The sequence below is a fragment of the Aedes aegypti genome, chromosome 2 (assembly GCF_002204515.2).
Source record: "Aedes aegypti strain LVP_AGWG chromosome 2, AaegL5.0 Primary Assembly, whole genome shotgun sequence".
NCBI lineage: Eukaryota > Metazoa > Arthropoda > Insecta > Diptera > Culicidae > Aedes > Aedes aegypti.
Window position 1 is genome coordinate 234599135 of NC_035108.1, and position 24960 is coordinate 234624094.

At 34.7% G+C, this 24960-nt stretch overlaps 1 protein-coding gene across 7 annotated transcripts in view; it reads left to right on the forward strand.

Annotated features, from left to right (window-relative positions):
* Positions 1-24960, forward strand: part of LOC5570378 (protein Wnt-2) — a 74560-nt gene that overhangs the window by 39435 nt on the left and 10165 nt on the right. For all 7 annotated transcript variants that reach the window (XM_021844480.1, XM_021844482.1, XM_021844479.1 and 4 more), the window contains 2 exons: positions 22916-23055; positions 23176-23310. In XM_021844480.1, the coding sequence (XP_021700172.1) occupies positions 22916-23055; positions 23176-23310 (275 nt within the window). The remainder of the gene's footprint in view (positions 1-22915; positions 23056-23175; positions 23311-24960) is intronic.

A 24960-nucleotide genomic window follows, 5' to 3' on the forward strand; every position in this document is an offset into this window, starting at 1 on the left:
AGAACTGAACAATATTTTTAACGAGTGTTTGCAGTTGATTGATGAATTATTACTCTTTTAATTATAAAGTAGAACTAACACATAAGTTTTTAACTTTTATCAAACTCTAAATTGCTTAGACATAAAGTGTTGCAAGTCACCCCGCATAGGTACATTTATATAAAAATGATTTTTATTGCTACAATTTCGTAAAATAAAATTTGTCATATTATCACTTATTAGTTATAGAAACACCATGTAGAGTATTACTTTTGTAAATTATATCTATCTCATGTTTTCAGGTCACGATTTTGAACCTCCATCAAATATGAGTTTACAAGACATTTAAAAGAATTATGTTTAACATTTAAACATATTTATAATAACAGGCTTTATCGTGACCGTTACTTGAATTGTGAGTCACACGTATTGAAGCACCGATTTATTACAAATTTTCTTTTGAAATTTGGGTTTTATAGTGAAATTTAGTTGTAAATTACAATGTGTTGCAAGTCACCCCGTTTGACGGTGTTCAAGATGTCGATCCAAATACTTTTCCGTACATAATGAAAAACAACACATATTACGATGTTGTTCTGAATGTTCATTCTTTTTTTTTTATAGCATGTTTGATACCATGATCAACGGATGAAAATGAATGTATTTTGAGACACTGGTGCAAATATTACAAAAATTCATATAACAAATCAAGCTGTACGACACTGGGGTACAGGAGATGCTAAACCATGGTTTGTCAGTTTGTCCACATTTAATTTAAATATAGTACAAAATGCATTCATAGTTTCAAATTATCATTATATTCGATATTGCTTACGAGATCTAAACTATTTTGCCATATTCAAAATAATTACAAATAAGGCTCAAATTTAAGGCGATACGTCAACTTTTCAACGATTTTCAAATATCTCTAATTTTTTAAAAAGGCATGCATATTTCAAGGTTGTATTATTCTATGCAATTATTACTCTCCATAATAGCTTTCTTTTCTTCTAATTTTACTTGTCCGGTAATGGGTGCTGTTCGGTACTGGGGGATCTCCCCCTTCAAACTATTTTTTTCGTGTTATTGCATAATTTCAATTTTGTTTAAATTTTGTTTTACCAGAAAAACTAAATTTTCAGCATTTATTTGAATAATGGCAGAAATAATTATTGTGTGTACATTTTTGGAAAGCCAACTTAGCATATTTTACTTCTAAGAGGAAATAGTATCGTAAAGCTTAGATTTTACCACTGGTTTTACAATTTATCCATATTTAATACTTGTTTACTACTTTTTCTTAAAAGTTAAATTATCCTGCCCTATTCGCCTTGCTACCAGTAGTTTCTGCATATATTCGCGGATGGTTGAGATAGATTTGTTCAAGTACAAGCGATAGTTACGTCCATTTTTCCACCTTACGTTTTCAAAATCATTTCTGATAATACATTTTGCCAATTAAGCTCATGCTTTTGGTTTAATAACAACGGAAGCAGGTATCACTAACTGTTTTAACTCTTGGAGCCCCGGGATCAAATATCAGTTGTACCATAATTTCATTCAGGTAGGAAACAAAATGTTCCTAGAGGTGTTTAAATTTGCCCTAGAGCAATTAAACCAATATAAATTACACACACTGAAGCGGAATGACAAATATTGCCGCAAATGTTGTAATTTAAGGTTTTTCAAACTAGGTAACTAGACAAATAGGGGCCCAGATAGACGTAGCGGTAAACGCGCAGCTTTTCAGCAAGACCAAGCTGAGGGTCGTGGGTTCGAATCCCACCGGTCGAGGATCTTTTCGTAAAGGAAATTTTCTCGACTTCCCAGGGCATAGGGTATCTTCGTACCTGCCACACGATATACGCATGCAAAAATGATCATTGGCACAGTAAGCTCTCAGTTATTAAGCTGAGATGCAGACTCTGTTCTAGTGGGGACGTAATGCCAGAAAGAAGAAGAAGAACTAGACAGATAATACATGTACAGCAATCAAATAATTCGAGCATCCCTAACGAGGCAGATTTATCATGCCAAAACCTTTAGTGATCTGGATGTGCATGGTAGTGGCTGTTTGGGCACGTCAGGAGTTAATCATCAATGTTAACTTCCTTTTCCCGATCAGCCTAGATAGCCGCGTAGTGTCGGTAGCGGTTGTTTCAACTGGCTAAGAATTAACACTACGGACTGCCTGTTCCGGTGGTAAAAGTCCACCTCACAGGTGACCCCTAATTCATACGGCTTTAAGCTTACCGTGCCAAAGAATGAATGGTTAGGGGGGTCTAAATAAAACCTAGCCGCAAACGGAGCCTGTGGAGTTCCAGGGCGCCCTCTACAGTATTATGCCCTTCCTGTGCTACCCGGAGCAATGGTGCAGGTGACCTTGTGTTTCTCCGAGATAATCGGCTGCCCTTCTTCAGTCTCAAGCCTGAGGCTAAATAAGGGTGGGATTATTAAAACATTGTAATTTAGTTTAAATTTTCACCTCTATGGTTTCGCATTATGCGTTTTATGCAGTGTAATCTGTGCTTTTCGCCTTTGGCGACTTTTAAGAGCTACCGATCTGGTTTTTGTTCGCTGCTGATCTTTTTCGTTCTGAGATGGCGAAAAGCTTAATCCTGCCTAGTTTGGGTAGTGGCTACGGCTAGGATAGCTTAGTTAGATCAATCTCCAGCATAAAATGTCAGCAACGATCAATCTTTGTAGACTCATGCAAATGGTACAGCTCAAGTGGCGGTAGTTCAAAAACCTTACTTTTGTGAACTTTTATCTAGGTAACCTAGTGGACCCAGTTTTTGCTACTTTCAGAAACATGAAATGGCATACTCGCGTGCCATGCCTCGTGCATACGTGCTCGTGAATAGCGCTGACGTCGCTACACTCATTTCTGAGTTAACAACCAGAGATGTATGTGCTGTCACAATTGATATTTCTATATGTGACCTCAATAGGAAATACGTCTTTCGTTTTGTGGTGTATTTACCACATGATGAACCATCCCCAATGGATGATTTCAAACGAGTTATCGTTCACTGTCTATGAAAAGGCCTTCTGCTGATTGTGGGCAGTGATGCTGATACTCATCACATCATCTGGAGCAGCTCAGATATCAATTTGAGAAGCTCCAGTCTGATGGAATGCTTAAGTAGTTCTAATCTTGGATTACTTATTGTAGGAAATCGCCTACATCTCTATATGAACATAAGAATGTAAATTCGCAGACTATGCATTTGTTATACTCCACAAACTGTGAATTGGTTGTGACCAAATTCCATGGATTTTCTCCGTCCATTGGAAATCCTAGTGATTTGGATGTTCCCACTTCCGGTGAATTGGGACACAATTGTCCTTGCTTTGAGTGATCTCAAAATTGCTTGTCACTTTGCTTATAGAAAATGTTCCCCACAACTCCCTTCGCGGGACGAGTGGATGTCTGTACATTACTGAGCCACTCCAAAGGTGGCTAAGTATTTAACAAATCTGTCAAAGCAGAATTGCAGTCGCTTGGTTACAACCTTAACTGGCCACTGCTGACTCAACTATCACATGGCAAATATTCAGTGTGTTGATACATTTGTGTGTGATAGTTGTGATTCCGATTATGGAACTTCTTATCACCTGATATGTAACTGTCAAGTTCTCGCGTAATGGCGATTCCAATTACTTGGTAAACACTTATTAGGTGAAACTGATTTCAGTAACCTGAATCTTCAGGACCTTCTGTTATTCTTAACCCGCTGTGGTAATGAGCTATAGGCTCTCTTTACGCTCATGCGTTTTGCAGTGCCCTTTTTAGGGCGCTGTTCGAACCCATTGTGGTATGGAGCTACATGCTCTTAATTCGCTTATGCGATTTTCCCTCTTCAAGGGACCCCACTCCTATTTCCTCCCATCTTCCCCTTCCCTTTCCTCTCCCATCGGGTAGATGATGAAATAGGCTCAAACATGGCGATGGCACAAATCTCCCAAATGGCGGGGAACGTGCCTCTGGAGCCGGCCTTCTGATACCTGATACCTGATAAGCTCTCAGTTATTAAGCTGAGATGCAGACTCTGTTCTAGTGGGGACGTAATGCCAGAAAGAAGAAGAAGAACTAGACAGATAATACATGTACAGCAATCAAATAATTCGAGCATCCCTAACGAGGCAGATTTATCATGCCAAAACCTTTAGTGATCTGGATGTGCATGGTAGAGGTTTGGAATCTTTGACAAAGTATTTTGGATGCAGTTGCACTACATTTTGATCCCTTTGGATTTAGATCAATTATAGGTTATAACTGATCTAGATCAGTTCAGTCTTTCGAATAGAACGTCCTAGTAAAAAACTTCCTTCTGTCATGTTGCTCTATAATATTTTTTTTTACATTTTTCGACATAAATTTGCTTTAGAATTGCATAGAACATTGACAAGGAGTATAAATTTTTATTACTCTCATAAATTTAAATTACTGAAATAACTAAGAAATCCCTTTTTCTGTATAGTTTGCCTATAAACCATAATTCAAAGAACTGACATATAGTGTTTTTTAACATTAATTTGATTTCAGTCGTCTAGAGATCATTTTTGAGTACTAATAGAAATTACAGATTCCACTCAGAAATCATTATGAATAAAAACTTCAAGAAATCCTATTGTTTACCCTGTTTTATCATAAATAAAATTTCTATGTTATGTCATGTAGTTTTTTCGGCATAACTGGATTGTACGTGTCTTTTTAACATGTTTGAGCAGAAATAGAAATTTTGGATTACACTTAACCTACAAAAACCCTAAATTTTCATACTGCTTGCCTGTAAATCGATTTTCAAAGCAATGATATGTTATTTTTGTGGCATGAATTTAAAAATGCTGTTAATATATTTGAGCATAAATAGAAGTTTTTGGATGATTGTACCCCATTTGCCATAAATTCGTTTGGCATAATGAGTGATTTAGAATGAGCAGATTTAAAATCAATATACCGTAAGGACGCCATTCACCGCTCATGCTCCATTCACCGCTCATGCTCCATTCACCGCTCATTGAATTATTTTGAGAAAACTGATAAAATTTCTGCAATAAAAGTTAGCAACATGTATGAACATATCGGAGCGGAATGTATTAGAGTGAAATTCACATGATTTTTTAACATATATTTTCAATAGAAAATAATTTAAGGCTGTTTTAGGTGGTAAACATGAGTTTAACAATGATTTTATTATGGAAGATAGAAAAATGCTTCTTAGCTGCTATGCTTTAATATGTTCTCCTATTTTAGTACAAAGATAACAACCAGCTAGTGAATTTAAAATAATTTCAACTAGTGCTGAATATAAGCCCCATACTTAGGATGAGCGGTGAATGGCGCCCCAAACCTGTACTATTGTCATAGATATTATTCGGTACCATTCAACATGTTCTACATTATACATTTTCCCTTTAAAAACAAATGTTTTGTCTTACGTCTAGCGCAAGAAGTTTAGTAAAATGTCGAAAATCGATTTTTAGCAAAAATTAACATGTTGAAATGCTACTAAATGAGCGGTGAATGGCGTCCTTACGGTACTACACCTTTGAAAATAAACAAACTTTTCTCTTTGAACATCGGCATATTTTGGATCTTTTTACCGAGAATAGCATTAGATTAGATGTTTGATGGTGTTGGTTGCGGTGTTCTATCAAATATTTGCCAAGCCATGGATGTAAAAAGCAGTTGTTACATTAGAGAGCATAACTTATTAAAACTCGTGACGGCCCTGATGGAAGATCTTTTCGGAATAATTATTTTCTTCACACCTCAGAACATAAAGTATCTTTAAGATTATTGTGGTATATATATTTTAAAATTTTAAATTGGCAAAGAAAGTTTGCAGTTAATTATTGAAGGAACGCTTATAGAACATTTCGCTGCAAATCAAGCTATGTCCCAGTTGGGACGTAACACTTGATGAAAATTACTTGGTAAAAGAAGGGAAAATTTATGTACAAAGTACTGGGAGCTCTAATCAAAGATCTATTATTGCAGCATAATGGAAAAATAGTCTTTAGACGAGAGCAGATTTTTTTTTGTTTAAAATGTTTAAGATTTTTTTTTGAATGTCGAACTAACAAACCAGTGTTAAAAGTAAATATTTGTTGGAAATTTTTGAACTATTCAATATTAATTTTAATTGTGGAGGTGTGAATCAAAAGAACCGTACATTATCGAAAATTTGTGATTGAAATCATATTTTTTTCGGCTATGTCGAAACGAGAACATGTGTTCGTAAACAATATTTTTTTTTTGAAATATTATCAGATTCCAAAGTAAAAATCATTCTAACAGCACAGCATGCAAGAGTTGATAAAACAGTAAAATATATAAATGTATATTATTTAGCTTTACTAATTATTATTATCAACACTACTCATATGAAAAATGGTCTATGTTTAAAAAAAGGTATAATTTACGATAAGACAATAGAAGATAGAACGCCAAAAATCATCGCAACATAATAAAACGAAAGGACATCAAAATTGCGTTCAGAATTATCGGAGTCTTTTTTTCGCTGATAACTTGAGCAGATCAATGTTATCGATTGAAAAAAAAAATATCTAAAAAATAATTAAAAACATAGCTCCAAAGCCTATGTACATAAGAAGTTGAAATTTATTTAAATTTTAATTCAACAGTTGTAATGCCTATATATATTGTTATATCATATTCCGAAAGAACATCCAATGTTTGAAAGAAGGGTAAATTTGTGCTAAATATGTTAAAATCTTCAGTGCAAAAATTGTATCCTTATAGAGCAACTCAAAAGATTAACTTATATTTTAAAAAAGGGTAATTTATGGATAAATAATAAAATACTAGTGGTAATTACTTTCGTAATATGCTTTAGTTTAATGAAGCTCATATGATTGTTGAATAAAGTGGCATTTCTGTATCAATTGACTCCAAAAAAAGCCTGATGTCGTCAATACGATTAGAAAGAAACGTAAAAACGAATGTCATCCTAAGAAATCGTTGGTTTCAGACTCATAATGCCAAACGACTTATAACTTATAACTTAGAACTTGGTATAATTACCAAACGCCCATTATGCCAAACAACTTAAGTCATAAAGCCAAATGACCATTATGCCAAGTGGCTTTATGTCAAACGACTTTATGCCAAATGACCTACCACCTTTTTGGATACATTCAAAATTTTGTTTGCTAAAAAACTAAGGGAATACTTTTATTAAAACTACATGTTTGGGATAAAATAGAAAAATTTTAAGACGCTCAAAATTTCTTTTCAAGAAAAATAAAATGACCCTTTTATCTTAAACTGAAGAAAACCATCATGTTTGAGTAACTGTTGAAAAAATTCAAAATTGGATTATCTTTGAAAACATGTGAACCCTTGTTTTCTTTCAATTTGTTTGCCTGTCGATCGAAATTCATTGCTATGACATATATTTTTTCGATACAACATTGGTTGACGTAAGACAATTTCGGCTACGTGACATGACTAACTTATATCAAAAACTAGATAATTTTTCCAGATAAACTTGTATTTCCTTTTTTTTTACTTGTTTTTTTTTTTTGATTAATTTTTTAAACGTCTTATAATGTCTATACGCTAATACAAATCCTAAAACTAAAAAAAATCGGTCTAGTGCAAAACAAAACTTTCCGTTTTGATTTCCCTCGACTGAGAAAACCATAAAATCACAGTTAAAATCCCTCCAGTCAAGTATCCTAGATTAAAAAAAATGTATTTTGAAAAAAAATTAAATGGACTTAATTGGTTTAATTATTCTCTACATAATTGATTGTCTGTATGACCAACAACCCTCTTAAAAATTTCAACTTCATTTTATATTTTGAAAATTTCATGTCAAATCAATAATTTTAAAACTTTTATTTTCAAGAATAAAATTTTCTATGCTTTGAATTTTAGTTCGTCGTATGCGTCTGACAAGAATAAAGTAGGACAAGAGTTCCAGTAGAACAAGAGTTCCTTTTTTAGATTTGTAGCTCAAATCACTACTAATGATATAAATGCCATGGTGGTTCGAGGATTTATCAAATGTGGGACTTTCACTCTATATATTATAAAAATCACTCGACATTTATGGCTATTTGTTTTTTTTTTTCAGACGTGAGAATTGTAATTTTCGTCAATCTTCCATTGCATGAAGTAAAATAAAAATGAAATTTTATTTTATATATCATGTAAGGACGTAGCTAGGCCTATTGTGAGAATTCATTGAATTATATTAGTATTTGCATAAATGCTTAGAAACCATTTTTGCCCCATAGTGGGGCAAAAGTTCGTGCCTCGCGGAAATAATTGCCTCCAATCCATATATATAACTTAATTTTAACGAAATATGCCTGATCGTGCGTAAGAAGTTATCAAAATTTCACGTTTTTACTTGGCTCTGCGAAAAATTGCCATTTTTGAGTAAATTTCAATTAATTCAGTTTTGTGTAATTTGGATGAAAATTTAGTGTGTATTTTTTTGTAAATATAAGTTTATGGCTGATTTAACATGTGCCTGTAATGAAACTATGTATTGATATTTTGCGTCTTAGTTAGCTAGCTTTTGCCCCACTTTTTAAACTGTTATAACTAAAAATAGGTAAATATTTTAACCTAAGTTTGTTCGGCTGAATTGTAGCTTTATGTTGAAGGTTCACAGTGTGGTATTTATTTGTTTTCAACTACTATATTTTTTTTATGGAAACATTGAATAATCCACTCATTTCGAACTTTTACCCAACCTTACTTTATGCATTTTGATAAAACCATTTTAATTTTCTCATGCGGTCCGTAACTGTGATAAAAACATTGTGATTTGACCTGCAAAGTACAAGCTCTTTTTACCTTAGCTTGTATTACTCTTAGCTTGATTTGTGTTCATTATGTAAATGAGGAATTTGATCGTGAATTTTCAATTCCTGGCCCATAGTGCACAGTCTGCAGGCTTTAAGTGGTAACACTCATGTGCGACCAAGTAATTTACGTGCCGAAAAGATAGCCATAACAAGATGCATACAACCGTCGACATGCATTGCTGCGAGAAAAAGGCATTGCCGTTTTAATTGAATTAACACTCTACCCGGACAAACAGTGTGAGGAAGTGTTAATTGTCCAACGTACAATCTGCAGTAGTTCTGTGTTTTGCTCACCTTTAGGATCACGATCAGTCTGATGGTAGCGAGTCACGTTTTGTAGTAGCTTATTGTGCATGTTCGTAGTACCTTAAAGCGAAACTGACCTTTTGGTTTTTTCGGTAGCATAAGTGTGATAGCCCTACATGTTTTTGCCACCATATTTACGAATGGAACCCTCTGTATCTTTGCATATGCCAAAATATTTACATTTTAGATGTAACCAATATTTCAGTTGCCTGTCAAAATGTGAGTTATTCACAAAAAATTCATTTAGGACTCACTAGTCCAATCGAAAATCAAGTTATTCAGGACTTCGAAAATATTCTCAATCAAGAGAACGTTTTCGAAAATTCCTGGGAGACTGATTTTGAAGAAGTGAGAACTATTATTACAAAATTCAAAAATATGAAAGCTCCTGGTGATGATGGAATTTTCTACATCCTCATCAAGAAACTTCCAGGAAGTAGCTTATCATTCTTAGTTGATATATTTAACAAATGTTTTCAGTTGGCATATTTTCCTGACAAATGAAAAAATGCTAAGGTTGTACCAATTTTAAAACCTGACAAAAATCCTGCAGAAGCTACTAGCTATTGTCCAATCAGTTAGCTTTCTTCCATCAGTAAACTTTTTGAAAAGGTCATTTCGAACAGAATGATGGTCTACATTACGGAAATTCTATTTCTGCCAATGAACAGTTCGGATTTCGCCATGGACATTCGATCACTCATCAACTTCTAAGTGTAACAAATTTGATCCGTTCCAACAAATCTGAAGGCTGTTCTACTGGTCTTGCTATTCTAGACATAGAAAACGCATTCGACAGTGTTTGGCATGAAGGCTTGATTGTAAAATTAAAAAACTACTTTTGCTCCATATTCCGGACATTTTGATTCAAAATCCGGGCAGCTAATGAAAGTCATATAGAGACAAGTCAAATCATTATTTGAAATTAAAAATTAATGAGTAAACCACTAAAGAGGCATCTAAGGCAGTTGAGTATTATAAATTTTCATAGATATCTATAGAAAATTTTGATTAAAATGAACCTCGAAAGTGTGAACTTTTGAACGGCAAAAATTGAAACATTTCATGTGAAATGTTTCCCATACAAAGTAGAGTGTCCGGAATAAGAAGCTGTCCGTTGTATGATTCAAAACGGTACATTGTTGAAATAATTCAAAGTTATCTGTCAAATCGTACACTTCAGGTTAATTATCAGAACTCTGTAAAAGCTGGTGTTCCTCAAGGCAGCATTTTGGGACCAATATTATACAATATTTTCACATCTGACTTACCTGAGTTACCTCAGAGATGTCAAAAATCTTTGTTTGCGAATGACACAGGCCTCTCCGTCAAAGGACGAAGCCTGCGTATCATCTGTAGTAGATTGCAAAAATGTTTGGATATTTTTTCTTCATGATTGCAATAATGGACGATTTCTCCTAATGCTTCCAAAACTCAACTAATAATATTCCCACATAAACCAAAAGCTCTTTATTTGAAACCTTCAAGTAGACATGTTGTCACGTTGATAGGGGTTCCAATAAATTGGTCAGATGAAGTTAAGTATTTAGGGCTCATGCTAGATAAAAATTTAACTTTCAAAAATGACATTGAGGGCATTCAAGCCAAATGTAACAAATATGTAAAATGTCTCTATCCCCTTATTAACAGAAAATCGAAACTTTGTATTTAGAACAAGCTTTTGATATTCAAACAAATTTTTAGACCAGCCATATTGTACGCTGTACCAAAATGGACTAACTGGAAGAAATCTCTGCAGAGGATTGAAATTAACATTTTGAAAATGATTCTGAAGCTTCCTCCCTGGTATAGTGCTAATGAGTTACATAGAATATCCAATGTTGAAACTTTGGAACAAATAAAATAATTAATAATTTCAGACAAAAATCGTCGCAATCTTCTATTGTCACAATCAATGCGTTATATATTTAGGTTAAGTTAGGTTAAGTAAATAGAAAGCGTTTTTTTTTTTCTTATAAGCAAGTGAAATCAACTCACCTGTAAAAATTCGTAACTGCTACGGCAAATGAAATGAAATATGTTGTTAACAAAATGTTTAAATAACATAATATACATTAAAATGTAAGTCTAAAATAAATGCATTCTACTTTTCATTTTAGCTCAATAATTCTGAAATGTGTAGGTGGCTTCTGACGTGTATGCTCTTAATTTCCAACAACAAATTGCATCATTGACCTTCCATTACTCGAAGTAAAATTCGATGTCTCGCATTGACGTTACACCGCCTTCAATTCATAATTTAAATAAGTAGCATCCATAAATTGCACCAGTATCCAAATTCGATGACAATTGGTCGGCTCGGTCAGCCTTTGAAACACTGTCTGAAGAAGGGAAAATACAGTAATTGATTCTGTCCGAGTTCATGAAACAGTCACGACAGGCAGGGTGGCAGACAAAATATAAGCGGGAAGAGCACTTCACTGAAGACCACCGGGATAGTCCTTCGCTGATGGCCTCCTCATGTGTGGTAAACCTGCTTTATTTTCTGAGTAATTGAACTGTATTTATACGTATAATTGGAAAAATGTTATGTAGGAAACGTTCAGCGGGCAGATTGTTTTATATAGATTAAAAAAAATGATAAGTGAACCTTTCTCTTTCCCAGCCATGAACACTGATGATGGCAAGTAGAGACCATAGAGTGCACCTACGTGATCGTGTTCATTGGCTGATGATGGGCATCTATAGGTCGATGGTATGTTCCATCGGATGAGTGTTTATTTTTAGTGGCACTGTGTCAAAGTGTAAGCCATAATCCGTGCAATCGGTTCTCAAGGAGATCCACATAGGAGATAATATTCGTTCGTTAATACTTACATACTTTATCATTCTGTTCACAAGAATACTCACATCACCGTATAATTCTATAATAAATGACCAGAAATAAATTATCATTGGTTTGCTTTAGTTCATCTAGACCGCATCGTTTGTGGATTGTTTCTACTCCCTTCGGTCACACTTGCTACTAGAAAGCTCGCAAGCCACAAGTGTGTCTTTTGATAGCTGCATGATTTATTGGCATTTTGCTTCCAAAAGATTAATGCTTACCTTATAATTTAGTGATAGTGCCCGTAGGTTTTATTCTAGATTCTTATTAATGTCATGGTATTAAACGTATTAATTCAACATATGATGTATTGATTCAAGATCTATTTTGTGTTATATTTCACACTGAGGGTATATTGCACATGATCCGCTCAGTTTGATAAATAAACAGATATCGTAAATTCAAGCTACATGACCACCGTTATACTAGGGCGGTTCAAAATTAAAAAAAAAAGTTTGATAATCCAATCTCCCATATCTTACTTACCATCCTTACCATAAAAATAGTGCTCTTCTTCTTCTTCTTTCTGGCATTACGTCCCAACTGGGACAAAGCCTGCTACTCAGACAAGTGTTCTTATGAGCACTTCTACAGTTATAAACTGAGAGCTTTCTTTGCCGATTGACCATTTTTGCATGTGTATATCGTGTGGCAGGTACGAAGATACTCTATGCCCTGGGAATCGAGAAAATTTCCTTTACGAAAAGATCCTCGACCAGCGGGATTCGAACCCACGACCCTCAGCATGGTCATGCTGAATAGCTGCGCGTTTACCGCTACGGCTATCTGGGCACCTGTAATTTGCTCTGTAATTTTTAGTTTTTTCGGTGGTGATTAAAAGGTGGCCAAAAGACAATGTAGGTTTATAGGGAAAGTACAGTGAAGAAATTTGGAAATATGTTCTAAATACGTAAGTAATGTTATGTAAGTGTTAACTTATCATCTCATAGTGAAAATTCATTCTTCAAACCTTAATGAAGGACGCTGCAAATCCCATATGGAGCTAAATAATAACAAACAAATTCAGGAATATCTCTTCTCCCATCCGTGGGATTGAGTTGCTTTGCAACATTTTTTTTTCTTGTGGAAAAGCTAATTTTAAAGCATTTGAAATAATTACCATTAAATAGGATTGAACAAAATGTCCCGTCTTTCCATCCAACAACGGTTGAAGAACGAGAATATTTAAAATAATAAGTTAACCTATCTAGAAAGTAGTATGTATACTAAAAACGTTGTAAAACTTTGGTCATAATTATCACATAGATAGAATAATTATTGACCTTTGATGAACTTTATGTTTGTCTCTGGAAAACATTTTATCAAATGTCATAAAGTTTGAACCATGATATGAATTTGGCATCAAATTGAAGAGCGTTTTTACAAAATTTTACCAATTTTTTTATCATTGTGTAATTGATTTTGTTTGGTTCGAAAATTTCAATTTGTGAAAAATTATATGTGCATTCAAAATAAATAACATTAAATCCATCATTTGCAATCAATAACTAGGTATAAAACCAGTTCTTGTTCTGAAAAAAAAAATCCCTTAAACAGAATACAGAAATAATAATATTCCAAAACACTATTAATGTTACCCCACATTACGGTATTTACGGTGATCACTATTTTAAAACTTTATGTAAGTTCAGATGTTGTCCAACTTATTTCGAAAAAGTCAATGCTTTATTATTTTATCTGTTCAGATAATTGGTTTTCTTTGGGTGAAAAAACATTTAGCATTTCATAATAAGGACTGTTCGTATTATAAAGTGGACACTTTGTTTATGCTATATCTCTTTGATTTATTGACGGGGTTGGTGGTTTGATGGCTACCGCTTCTGCTTCATAAGCAAAAGGTCATGGGTTCAATCCCAGGCCCGTCCCTTTCCTCGTACTTTGTAGTTGTATATATCGCTGACTTGGTGCTATCTTCCATTCTTAAGGCGAAGTAGGCCGTCATTGAAATTTGTACGCGTCGTTGATTGTTGCTAATTCATCTCACAATTTCGAATCAAAGAAAATCAGTTGGTTTTGCACTGACACAGCTGAAAAAGTATCAGCATACTTTATGCATGTAAGCGCGTACAGTGATACTTTTTCAAGTCAATATAAACTATCAAGACTGAGTTTTATCACTTTGAAATGCAAGCTGAAAAGTCATCATTGTTGCCAAAACGAATGGCGGGCTACTTAGCCTTAATCTATCACACTCAAACTATTCGTTCATAACAACTACCGAAAAGCTAAACATTACATATAATTTGCAATTGGATTAGATGGACAAATTGATGTGAAGATTTGAGAAAAAGTTACACGTCTTCTCAGTGAGAATCGAACTCACGACTCCCCGATCTCTAGTTGGGGCGCGTTACCACTACGCCATGAGAGGACTCATGAACGCAGAAGTTAACCTAAATTCGATTTCAGCTCAGTAATCACGTTTATAACATAATTCGTACATAGCAAACGCTAGAACCAGAGACGGACAAGAAACCGTTTCCCTAACGCTTCCATTCTTCCACGTGTATGCCTTTCCTTACGCCTGATACATAGGCAGTCTGCTAACCACAAAAGCAAACCTCTCTGCCATGCCTTTCCCCCAATCCATACACTCCCGCATGAACTGGCTTAGATGCAGTGGTATATACGGTCTACGTGGGAGCCAGTATAATGCATCATCAATTCCTTCCCCTTCCCCACAATGGTCTGCATTCTGACGTGGCAGGCACCATTGTCGCTAAGAATAGAAGATCACCAGCACTTATACACTGAGGATGCCTGTTAGTCCCAAGCAGTCATTCGGTTGGTTCCTTGTGTAAGTGCAGCTGATCTGGCGATACTGGAGTAGCATCCACGGGCGGCCAATCAAGCTCAAGCTATATCTCTTTGATTTATTGATAAAATCGTTATCGGTTTTCTGTGCATCGTTCAACTTATTATTCTACAAAGTTACGAAAATATAAGATCTTACAAAATGCTTTTGGTTGAAGAAATAAATAGTTTTTCAAAAAACTCCTAAGAAAAACTGTTCTTCAAAATTAAGCATTATTTTTCGCGTGACAAAAATCATTCTTATGGACAAATTGTACGTTGGTATCCTTTACTATTCTACTAAAGGTACAGCTTAAGAAAAATCAATCATATTCCACCATTCTCTGACACAAGTTCACTCTAGTAATTTATCCTTTATGGCCAAATTGGCTGATACACCATCCTTTTACTCTCAGCAGAAAAGTAAAGTAAAAAAAACGTGTTGTTTTATATTACTAAAGAAACTATAGTTGTATAAAAGAGAGCTAAATCATGATTTTTAACCGGATTCTTAGGTATAAATAAAATTCGATTTTATTACAGCAGTGTTCCCAATTTTGATGATTGTCATTGTGCTTTGAGAGGCCTTCTGAAAATAAAGCATATGTTTTTATTTATATATTTATTTCGTCAACCTGCGTACATTTTACATATACATATTTTTGTTCTAATTCCTAATACTAAGATTATGAAATTTATATAAAATATTGAAAAAAATAAGTGTAGTGTAAGTAATGTCAATTTCATTTTGTTTTATTTTATGTGTTGCGATTTCGGAGAGATTTGAAGTATGTTTTTAGATTTTTTTCCGAGACATGGTTAAGTCAGTAGTTTTGCAATGTTGATTGGCCATCATTTGATTTTGAGGCCCGTTTTAGGCATAATTTGTTGGATGATGATTTGTCAAGAATAAGTTACGATTTCGTAGTTGCCTAGAAGGAATGTAGAAGTTTAATTCTGATAAGATTTCTGTAGAATCAATGCATTGCGAAACGATATCACTTACAAATAAAAACTTTCCGATTTCACACCGCTCTCTCAATGTTTGTATGTCAATAAGCATGCAGCGTGCTTTGTAGGGTGGAAGTGGAAATGATGTCCAACTTAATTTACGAAGAGCATATAGTAGAAATTGATTTTGTTCAGATTCTAATCTTTCTTCGTGTGTGATTAGGAAAGGAGACCATACAATGCTGCAGTATTCCATGATTGATCTTACATGTGTAATATATAGAGTTTTAATTGTGTATGGGTCATGGAAGTTGTAACAGGAACGCTTCATGAACCTTAGCATGGTATTGTATTGTAGTGGTATACGAAAGAAAGTTTAGAGTCTAAGATTACTCCTAAGGTCCCTTACTCTTTCACATTTTTCCACATTTTTATTTCCTAATGCAATTGAAATGCGTGGTGTTGTTTATATAAGGTTGCATTTTCTTACATTCAGTTCTAATAGGCTTTTTTGCACCATATGTAGAATTTTTCTATTTCATTGCGGAATACATTGATGTCTTTTTCATTTCTTATTTTCAGGTAGAACTTCATGTCATCGACATAAATTAACACTTGAGTTCATTGAAAATAAAGGAAATGTCGTTCATATCTGATTTACCTGAGTTACCTCAGGGATGTCAAAAATCCTTATTTGCGGATGACACAGACCTCTCCGCCAAAGGACGAAGTCTGCGTGTCATCTGTAGTCGATTGCAAACAAGTTTGGATATTTTTTCTTCATACTTGCAAAAATGGAAGATTTCTCCTAATGCTTCCAAAACTCAACTAATAATATTTGCACATAAACCAAAAGCTCTTTATTTGAAACCTTCAAGTAGACATGTTGTCACGATGAGAGGAGTTCCAATAATTTGGTCAGATGAAGTTAAGTATCTAGGACTCATGCTAGATAAGAATTTAACTTTCAAAAATCACATTAAGGGCATTCAAGCCAAATGTAACAAATATGTAAAAATCTCTATCTCCTTATTAATAGAAAAACAAAACTTTGTCTTAAGAACAAGCTTTTGATATTCAAACAAAAATTTTCAGGCCAGCCATGTTGTATGCTGTACCAATATGGACTAGCTGTTGTAATACCAGGAAGAAAGCTCTGCAGAGAATTCAAAATAAAATTTTCAAAATGATTCTGAAGCTTTCTCCCTGGTATAGTACCAATGAGTTACATAGAATATCCAATATTGAATCATTGGAACAAATTTCAAATAAAATAAATATTAATTTCAGGTAAAAATCGTTACAAACTTCTATTGCCACGATTAATGCGTTATATATTTAGGATGATAGTGTTATCTAATAATACAGAACACCTAGATATAAGAAAAGAATGTAATGTTTGGAATGATACTAATATGGAAATAGTTAGAAAAAAAGGGAATATCGTTTACGTGCAAAAAAGAAAAGATTCCAAATGAGAGCCCTGAAGGACACCCGAAGTGACTTGAATTGGTTTGATTTGTTTCGTTTGAATTTTATGATTTGTTGGAGGTCAGCTAAATACGGTTATTTTTTTGTAGTTTGAAGAGTAGTATTGGTATGTCTATTAGAGTGGTTCAAAAAATCGTTTTTACTCCACACCGCTCATTCGATTCTAGATCAAATTCTGAGTGTCCTCCCAAAATTTGAACTCATTTGGTTGAAAACTGATGAAGCATTTATATTCAGTCACAAATTCTTCAGCAGTGCTCATTTATCTTCTGAACAGGCAACATTGCTGCACTTGGCGCGAAAGATAGCACGCACAAATCATGGCTACTATGTTTTACTGCATATATCCAGTGATGCCTGCAAAACAGCCCAATAATTATAGCCAAAGTTTTACATCTCATTCAAAAATCAATAATTAATTACTGGGGCGTCCGATTTAAAAACGGTCTTCGGCAAAGTTGTAGCTGATGAATGTATCTCACAGTATCAACGTAGTTCTTATCCGCAAAAGCACATGGGCAAACACTATGACCGATTAAATGAATTGCTAGCTTTTCCCATAGTAATTCCCATATACACTTTAATAGGCTTGTGCAGTCTCAGTTTTCATCCAAATGAGTTCAAATTTTGAACGGAATTCAGAATTTGATCTAGAATCGAATGAGCGGTGTGGAGCAAAAACGATTTTTTGAACCACTTCAATGTCTATGCCAGGGGTTTTCAGCCTTTACGCATCACGGAGCACTCTTTGAAATAAAATTGTTATGCGGAGCACCTGCTGTTTATCACCACTCCGTTTAAAATTCGGATTATTTACACGCTTGAACCGACCCCATTATTCCTACGAATATTGCAAAGTAAGATTTTTGTTGATCAATAATTCATTAACTTTTACTTCTAGCTAGTGTATCTAGCTAAAAAAACTTTTATTTCTAACAAATTTTATTTGTAACGAAGTAAGCTATTTTATTTTCATGCAAACACGTCGCCACATTGTACGAACACAACAGTGGAAGAATTTTTAAAAAGTGATAAACAATTATTGAACTAATTGGTGACATATAAACACCATTTCATTTTTATTTATGTATATCCGAAAATATATATTTTATTTAAGAGAGCAATATTTATTTTAATCTGTTACAAAAAGGCATTTAAGAAGAACTATATATGAGTTTTTGTCAATTATTTCTAAATTTGTAGATTGAAACCGGCTGAATTGCTTAATATACGAAATTTTACGAATTATGTTTTAAATTATGTTTGTTTGAATGGGTTATGTTCAACACTCATGAAACTATCCATAATTTTGGTGAAACTCGACAAATATTCCTAATTTTATATCACGTTGTCAACATCTCGATTATTATACATTTTGCTTATATCTAAGATTTTTTTCGACGAGGATAATTATCCTGACAAAACATTCACACTCTGAAAGTTTCAATATATTCTGTCGGGGATATACAAATCGTAGGGGAAAATTTTCGTCGACAGAATATTTTGAACCTTCTAATTACAAAATATAAACCCAAATGAACGTCTTCGAAAAAATTTCCGAGGTACACAAAAAATCGATTTTGATCGAGATTTTGACACCTTGTTGATTCGTTGAGATCGTGTTCTGTTATCCACCATAACCTCGAAAACATCATAAGATAAGATGAATAAAAACAACTGTAAATTTAAAAAAGCACAAATCTAGAGAACAAAACCTACAGTATTTTAAAGCAAAAGTTAAAATATTCCAAAGTATAGGTACAAATTTTCAAAACAGTCGCGGAGCACCTGCAAAGGCTTGATGGAGCACGATGTGAAAATCGCTGGTCTATGCGATCAAATGCCTTGCTAAAGTCCGTATAAAGAGCTACTACGTGGTTTCCATTGTCCATCGCATTCAATGAATAGTCAACAAATTGAAGTAAATTTCTTGAGGTCGAGTGACCTTTAAAGAAGCCGTGTTGTGTGTCGGTAATTCTATTTTTGATTTGAAGAAAGAGCTTTTCGTTTACAATTGTCTCGAAAAGTTTTGTAATACAAGAGATAATAGCAATACCATGATAATAATGTATGTCAGATTTTCGGCCAGATTTAGAGATAGGCACTAAAAAGGAGCTTTTCCATATTTTTGGGAAGATTCCGGATTCAAGGGATTTATTAAAAAGCCAAAACAATGGCGCTGTCAGTTCTTTTGCTAAATTTATCATAAATATTGGTGGAATCGTGTCTGGGCCGGGACCTTTTGAAGCGTTAAAATTCATAAGAGCGTCTGTAATTTTCTACACATGGATTTGATTTACATCAATATCTCTAGACAATTCCGGATGAAACGCAAAATAATTGTGACCGCGAACTTCTTCCGAAAATGTAGTAGTATGTAGAATTAGACTGATGCAAATTTTGAAGTTTCTGCTCCCCTATGCTCCAATGATGTCAATTATGATAAAAATCATTCTCCCAAAGTTTGAAGTGATTTGGAAGAAATTTGGTTGTGCACACGCCATTTGAAGTTTATATGAAAATTACTATGGAAAAGGCAAACCTTTTGTGTTCAGCCTTCTAACTGCTCGTAATAATAATCTATTGAAAAGTGAATACACTCCACTCTGGGCCAGGAGCAGAATTTAGCCAGACAAAACCTCTAGCGCTTTATGAGTGAATTTTTTCGGGTTGGTGTCAAAGGAGACTTATCTTGAATTTGTTTGTTCTTCAATTTGATGATAAAAGTTAGTTGGAAATTTCGCCGCATAGGTGGCGCTGCGATGTAAACTTTTTTGTTTTGCGTCCTAGAGCTTTCGCGTCTTCGGCAATGTTTTAGAACGTGTAAAAATACGACAAGTTGTCGAAGACCCCCAAGTTTTTTAGGACTTCAAATAACAAAGTTTTGGTAAAAAATGTGTAAATCACTTAAATTTTACGTTTTTTCTACTTTTTACGTCAAAACCATAAAATGTTTCATTTTAAAAACCATGCGTCTCTTAATTACGATAACATGCATGTACTGTATGAAAAAAATATCTTATTTTTATATAAATATTTGATTTTTTGAACAAATTATTGTAAAAATATCATAATTTTTAATATAACTTTATTCAAAAAGTTGCAAGTTTTTGCAAAAACTTATCAATGTTCCAAAATATGCTATATTTCATCTACCAAATGTCAAAGTTTGCCAGATGTATATTTTGATATATTGTGCATATTATATGACATAGGGCAGTGGTTCTCAACCTTTTCGGTATTGCGACCCCCTTTGAAGCTTTGCAAACGTCTCGCGGACCCCTAAAGATGAATGTTCTGGAAATCAACCAAATGCAATAATTCTGCTTTGATCATTTGGAGGAGCCCACTAACAATTGAGCCAGGAATGTAGATTTCCGGCTACTAGCATTTTCTTCAAGAGTATGACAAGGAACCTCCATTAACAATGTTAACAAAATCCAACAAAAAATAATGCAGGGCAGGTAGGATAAATCTTTTGTAAATCGCAGTTATGTCCAGTTTCATAGGAAAGAACAACTTGAGACAACAACGATTCAATTTGAGATGGTAATTTTTTCTCGACCAAATCTTTGCAATTAAAGTGTTTTTTTTTCAAAACTGTTACGTCTATCTACCTATCTCAAGTTGTATTCTGTATTCTATTCTATGATTTTGATACCTTTTACTTCTTCCTAAGGTATTCTCTGTACTATAAATACAGGATGTAGACGGTACAGAAGAGAGACTTCCCGGACTGTGGATTGACTAACATATTATTTTATTTCTTATTTGAAAAATATAACAAAAACAACGCATTTTCGCCCAAATATGAGCTCAATAGGTTTCAAAATATCCTGCCGACGTGAAACTAAAGGGCAAAGAATAAGATATATTCCTAAACATTCCAAATCCCACTTGCTTATCGACAAAAATATACTCAGGAGTTGGCTTACCAGATGGTATCCCTTGGGAGGACATGTCCTCCTTTTAGATCATATGTCCTCCCGTCCTCCCTTGGAGTGAAAATGTCCTCCTTTTTTAATGTGAGCAATTACAATATTTGAAATCCATTCATATAACTTCTTTCTCTATTTGTTCAAACATTTCTGTCTTGAATAAACTCTGTTGAAGATTTAAGCTGTTATAATTAAGGTGAAACGAGAGTTCATCAGGTTTTTTGAACACATGTTTTGTTAACAATCTATCTATATAAATAAAAATTGAAAAGCGTTTGTATGTCACGAGTTGGTTTGAGAAAGGGTCAATGGATTTGAATGGTTTTGTTTACGTTTTGTTTATCAAGAGTTCCGACGTGTTTGTGTGTATCATAAGCTGAGGATACTCACGGCGAAAGTCGCAATAAGGAAAGTGAACTATCATTTTGTATGGGGCTTTTCATGGTGAAAAACGCCAACTTAATGGCAAAACGAAGTTTACCGGGACCACTAGTAAACAATATTTTGTTGAAATCGCTGTTCTTCATAATAAATGTCAAGACGTTCCCAGCTGTTTTTTTTTGTAATTTTTGTTCAATAACAATACTTTTAATTGGTTTTTGTAGTCGTTTAGGTATGATTATACTATTTTACTAAAAAACTTCAGCACAACTATCATCATTACCTCGAATGTTATAATCCCAAAAGTACCAGTACTCCGAATTTCTGTGCAAAGTTCTAGATAATCTATAATAAGGACGTAGCCAGAGCATCTCACGATTTTGAAAAAAAAATGTCCTCCTTTTTCAAAGCCAGTCACACTAAATGTCCTCCTTTCCAAAATTGTTATCTGGTAAGCCTACTCAGGAGTCAATTAAAGATATAATCAGAAATCATCAGCTCTGGATGCCCTGCATTGAAAATTTTAAGAGACTTGCAAATGGGCTTCTATGAAGCCGATTCTCTGCTGTGGGGAAAAATTGTCAGAAATTTCGTCAGGAAATCTTCGAAAGCTTTGTCAGATATCCGTTAGGAATCTTTGCAGAAATCTCAAAAGGCTTCCGCGACTGGTTTTTGTAAATGCGGTGAAAAATCTTGCTTGGTTCAATCTTTCCAATAACCTCCAAAGTTCTGAGAAATTTTTGGAGTATTTTGCCAGAAAGCTGGCAAAATCTGCCAAGAATTAAACTTTTTTCAAGATCACATTTATTTGAATGAGAAAGTTAAGTAATTATCTCTAGCTTGCTATTTGAAACCGATAGAATGACATTGAAGCAAATTTCGCAGTATTATCACAGTTAAAATAATCAAAAAAGGTTGCGGCTCATAAATATTTAAAAAACGCAAAATTTACAACTGGTTAATAATATATAAGGAACAGATTCCTCACATTTATTCATTAATCAAAAGAAAGGACACTTATTCTCAATGGCTTCGCGAACCCCCTGAGAGCTCGTCACGGCCCCCTAGGGGTCCGCGGACCACCGGTTGAGAAACCCTGACATAGGGACTTAATAAGCAATTTTGAAAAGACGTAGATTAATTCGCATATTAATACTAGATTAGTACTTCCGTCAGGACGTACTTTAAACTTCTACGCAAATCAGTTCAAGAATGTTTTTCGTGACGTGATGTACTTAATGGACGACCCATAAAGGATCCATTAATAGCACTCATCAACAATAAAAAACATAAAATTTTACAAACTCAAACAGTGTAACATTTCACTTATTTATATTTTTTTATTTACATACAGGCTCTCGAGAGGCAGCATTCACATACGGAATCACAAGCGCCGGGGCTGTCCACGCGATAACGGCAGCATGCGCCAAAGGAAACATCACAATGTGCGGTTGCGATTCAAAGCAGAAGATGCAATTTTCCACAGAAAGTGATGTGAGTATGGACGAAGACGATGGTGTCCTCTGTTATTTCAGAAAGAACGCATCTTCCCCGCCCTGCTATAATAATTTCACGCTCGTGTGTGCAATTTATTTTGCCCTTTCTTTACGATAGAGCTGGAAATGGGGCGGATGCTCTGCTGATATCGGCTTTGGAATGCGATTCACAAAGAAGTTCCTGGATGCACGGGAGATCGAAAACGATGATCGAAGTCTGATGAATCTCCACAACAACCGGGTGGGTCGAAAGGTAAGCTCAGCGGTTGCATTATCATTCAACGTTTCAATTTGTGCTTTGTGAAAAAAAGTATTAAGATAACTGTAGATTTTGGTAAAATATTGAGACTTGCTCAGCAATATTATTTTCCAACTTTCTTCAATAGCTTTAAAGTATTAAATTAATCATGATTGAAAATTAGAATGAATTGACAATAATTCATGCTCTAAGGTTTTGATTTGGATTTAATCATCGTCTTTGTTCTGAGGCCAATATGTCCGCTGCGATGCTATGACATGCTCCCGACGGCAATCTCGGCGTACACGACTACTTTGCAGTTGCTAACTAGTAGCTTCTCTATTTTATGATGAGCTTTCTCAGCTTGATCCCCTCAGCAAAACCGACGATCTCGACGTCCTTGAAAAGCTTTCGTCGTACATTCCGTTACACAGCGTTGGACCCAGAATGGAGCCTGCTTTTGGAGGAGATGCTTGACGATGACTCTCAGATTGTCCGTTATTACTTGGCAGAAACACTCCAAGGGTTAGCATCAGCTGCTCGACGCAACTGTTTTAAGCAGTAATACTAACGGTACTTCTCAGTGCTACAAATAGTACTTTTCTACTATTGATCTCTTTTCGATCGTTTTTTGGGCGAAAGCTAGCGGTGGTAATCCTTCTGGGACACCGTCTTGGGGAAAAAAAACCTTTTAGAAAGTCACGTCTTCTTTCGTTTATACACTAGACGTGGTTGCAACCTCGAACAAAAGGAGGGTGAATCTCTGAATTCACAACTTCCTTCCAAAAATAGCGGGTTTTAAAACTGTCACTAAACGTGGTAAAATGGAATATAGGGCGTTTTGCCGGAAACTCTGAAAGTTCACGAGCTTCTTCTCAAAAGTCTTGAAGAGAAAAACCATATTTATTTTACTCATGACGACAAAACTGAACGTTGTTCAAGGTCGTCTTGAAAGGTCTCCGAAGTGACTATAAGTCACCTGAAATCAACAGAAGTGATTTAAATAATATTAAAGCTTTAGAAAAAGCAATACTTATGTTCGATGATCGCGTGACATGGGAAATATTTCCAGAAACCTGGAAGAAATTTCCAGAACCCCAAACTTTTTTGTTTATCGTAATGATTGAATGGAGTAAGCTTTATAAATATACTTTCATAGCTGCCTATTTGCCTTTTCAATTTACTGGACAGCAAATTAATTTGCTTCAAGATGACTTGCAGAAATTGACTCGCGATAAGTCAAAAAAAAACTTTGTCATTGGTGGCTTTAATGAAAACATTTATCATGGAATAATTTACAAAGCAATTCCTACGGCGGAATTGTATTTGATGAGTGCTCTTTAGGATATCTCTCAATTCAATACCCTGATAGCCTTACTTGTTTTTCCTTTTTCTTGAAATCCGACTACGATTGATTTGCTCTTAACCCGTATAGGCCTGAGTGAAAGCAAAAATACTGAAACCCTCACCGCTCAGCAAATTCTTAACGGATTCAAATGATTTTCTGTCAGTTTGTATTGTTTGTTTTTTCGTCAGTTTTTGTCAGTAGAAGTGGCCAGAGGAACTCGGAAATATCACTGAGGCCGGAGTTATTCCGGTGGGTCACTGGGTCAAGTCGGGTCAAAAGGGCTATTTTTTGGGACATGCCAAGTTACATTTATTTAT